At 34.2% G+C, this 3,297-nt stretch overlaps 1 protein-coding gene across 1 annotated transcript; it reads right to left on the reverse strand.

Annotated features, from left to right (window-relative positions):
* Window positions 1–523: 523 nt before the first annotated feature.
* On the reverse strand, window positions 524–3,046 carry polr2h (RNA polymerase II, I and III subunit H). The gene is made up of 6 exons (XM_015009877.2): window positions 2,837–3,046; window positions 2,154–2,246; window positions 1,662–1,745; window positions 1,266–1,359; window positions 1,076–1,159; window positions 524–915 (listed from the first exon to the last, which is right to left on the reverse strand). Exons 2-6 carry the CDS (start codon window positions 2,224–2,226, stop codon window positions 798–800), a joined length of 453 nt encoding a protein of 150 aa, XP_014865363.1. The 5' UTR covers window positions 2,227–2,246; window positions 2,837–3,046; the 3' UTR covers window positions 524–797.
* Between the last annotated feature and the right edge of the window lie 251 nt (window positions 3,047–3,297).

The raw sequence follows: 3,297 nt of genomic DNA on the forward strand, positions 1-3,297 counted from the left end.
GTCCCCATCTTGAATTTTTCATGGCCACACCACTTAATATTCAAAGTCGATCTTACAAACCTTTAAGTTGAGTGGTTTGTCTATATGTGAAATAAACAAAATGGTTGTGAAAATGTAACATCTGAAAATGAATTCTGTAAATGCAAACTTAAATTATATCAACCGTCATCCCCCTGAACAAAACTTCTGAATTGTAGGAAGATGTCTCAGATAATGTTTTTCATGTTTCATCTCACTATTATCAGCAAGTCTTGCTGGTGTCGTGCTGTTAAAAATCCAAATAAATACGATGTTTAAGGTGAATAGCTGAAGGTTTTGAGATGGAAAAGAAAAAACAATAAACCCCACATTGGATCAAGATCCTTATGCAAATGTCTGGTACTTTGAATGTTTCAATTTGCTGTAAAATATATACAACAAAAAGCTCCACCCAGAGCTGAAATCAAGACTGTGCAGAAACCCTGGTAAATGGACACCAAGTCACAAAACAAAAACATTATCCAGGTTGATCATCAGCTAAACATTGTTTTTATAAAAGAAATATTTATTTACAATTGCTTGAGCATGAGATTGTATCTGTTCACTTTTACCAAAGTCTTGAGTCTGTACTACGTCTCTGTTGAAGCATTTTCGCGAATCAAGACATATAGAAAATATGTTTCCAAAAATATTTTTCCAATAGAGTCCATGTTATCCTTCTGTTAAATTGGTCCAGACCTAGAGATGTGAATTTCACTATGACTTCAAAGATAGATGACAGCAGAGTGCAGTGCGTGGGTGAGGGAGTAGACCGGTGCTCAGAAGGCCAGCTTTTTCATAAGAAGGTAGACCCTGGAGTCCACTTCAAAGCCGTGAAGGTTGTTGGCGTCTCCCTGCAGCCTCATAAGCAGACCTCCATAAGACACGTAGGCAGAGCTGAAAGGATAAGCATATCATACAATTACTTTTTTTGTCCTAGACCTATTTGCCATATTTTCATGCAGATTTCATGTTTTGCATTATACATACTAAATAACAACTTCATTTGACTTAATGTCACCGTCACTCACTCATGCTGCACTGCCAGTTTACTTACAGACGTGTCGCCGCTTCAGTTGATGTTTCATCGCCTTCAATCTTGTACACCTTTCCATACATCACATACTCAAACTGGTCTGCTCTACAAAATCAAATGTAACTCTGAGTACAAACTTCAAACTGCAAACAGCATGGTGTTGCTTACTTACATTAACATGCAGAAATGTATGCGGTAGAAAATGCCTTACCGAGATGGTCGATCGTCCTGAGGGTTGTACTCTCCATCATCTGGTGTTCCGTCCTCATATAATGTGCTGGCAATCACAAGTCTGAACTTGTCACCTTAATGACATAGAAAATGAAATGAGAGAATGATGACATTATTGTCTTGACAGATACCCTGACATAGGTTTACTCTGGATTCAAGTTTTATACCTATGTTTTTTTTACACATCTAGTTTGAGCAATTGAGAAATAAAACCAAATCAACGCATTGTACCTTAATAAAAACCAAATGACATCAGATTTTTTTTTAAAAGTATATGGAAAACTGTTAAAAAGCTTTCTAATTAACTAGATAACATTTTTTCAAAATAAGATTTTTTTATAACAACCATCTTGGACAAAAGCAGTTAAGATCTTACCAAGATCAACAGGATATATCTGAATGTTCACATCCAAGATGAGGTCCATCTTGAAAGATTCACTCTCACAATGTAGTCGAGACACTTAAAACAAAACAAAACAAAACAAAAAAAAAAACAGGTAAACAACATATGCTGTGTAAAAATATGTGTGTGGTAGTAAGACACACTTTTAAACAATTAAGTTTTCTGGAAGATTTACATTTTCCATTATTTACAGATAAACTGCTCAAACAGATTTTCCATTCAATCCTCCTGAAATTTGTATTTACTTATTTTATGTTTTGTCACCACCAGTCAATGGGGTTAATGCTATGGTTGCCTGGTTTAGAAAAAAAATTAAAAAAAACACATGGCACTCTCATAAAACTAAGCAGAGTCAGGATCAATAAATCCATGAAACACATTAATAATACAGGCGTGTAGACCTTATATTATGCGCTTTTGTTTCACTTCCCTCTTGTGTAGGGTTTTTTATTTCATCTCGCATACCTCTGTCAAACTTCTTGCCATCTGGATCAATGTCTTTTACATCAAAGATATCTTCAAACAGAATTCCAGCCATTTTGTGTTAAGTCTGACTTCCTGGAAGAGATAAAATAAAATAAATACAAAAAATAAAAACACCAGACAACCGATATCCAGCATCAACAAGAGGACACAATTTACAACAGCAACTTTTAAAACATACAGAAAATGAAATGGATATTTACAAAAAAAAAAAAAAACATGGTGCCTAAAACTGTACAATCTACTTCTTTGGTGTTGGGTAAAATCAATTGCATTTTTCACTGAACCAGCATTCATTCTTTTGTCTCTTCTTGATTACTGTAATTCCCTGTTTGTTGGTCTGCCTAAAACAATCCCCTCAAACATCTCAGATTATTACAGAACAACGAAGCTAGAGATCTCAGCAGAATATGATAATTTGACTCCGACTCTTGCTTTTTTGCATTAATTACCCGTGGTGTGTAAAGTTGATAACATATAAATTAAGATTTAATTGTAAGATTTTCAACCAATATATGGACTTGCAACATCTTGTTTTACAGAGCTACGTATTCCTTACGCCACCCGTACAAATACATTTACTACTATTATAACTACAACTTCTGCTGCTATGTTCAAGCTAAATGCTAATTTTAGCATGCTGCCCAGACCATTTTTAAACTTACCACAAAAGCTGTTCTTCAAATAGACTATAAGCACAATAAAACTACAGCCACTCTGGGTGGTTGAAAGGCCCAAAGTGTTGAATATAAGTACTAAATTTGTTAACACAATGCGATTTCATTCATAAATATCTAAACCATAATATCCCGCGGAGGAACAATGTGCTCAACCTTTGACACGAGAAGTACTTCCGGCCACAAAATAAGATAAAAAAAATACTGGTAAGATTTAAAATGACAAAAAATATTGAAAATTACACAAAAACCAGTCAGCTCAGAGACAGCAATTAAATATTGACAAATATAGATTAACCTCGAGAATTTTATATATTCTTTGTAGTTTTATGTTACAAGTGTATCCCACGTTCTAATGTGAATAAATAGAAAAAAAACACTTAACAGAACTTAGGTGTGGTTTTATTTCTTTTTCAAATAATAATTTTATTATTTTTGGGGGGATAAAA

The sequence above is a fragment of the Poecilia mexicana genome, unplaced genomic scaffold (genome assembly GCF_051168715.1).
Source record: "Poecilia mexicana isolate PSO_F unplaced genomic scaffold, ASM5116871v1 scaffold_4, whole genome shotgun sequence".
Taxonomy (NCBI): domain Eukaryota; kingdom Metazoa; phylum Chordata; class Actinopteri; order Cyprinodontiformes; family Poeciliidae; genus Poecilia; species Poecilia mexicana.

Coding starts and splice junctions, on each gene's coding strand:
- polr2h (XM_015009877.2), bottom strand. CDS start 2,226: ATGGCTGGAATTCTGTTTGAAGATATCTTTGATGTAAAAGACATTGAT. Junction 1,160..1,265: donor CAGGACGATCGACCATCTCG/GTAAGGCATTTT, acceptor TTGATTTTGTAG/AGCAGACCAGTTTGAGTATG. Junction 916..1,075: donor ACTGAAGCGGCGACACGTCT/GTAAGTAAACTG, acceptor TTATCCTTTCAG/CTCTGCCTACGTGTCTTATG.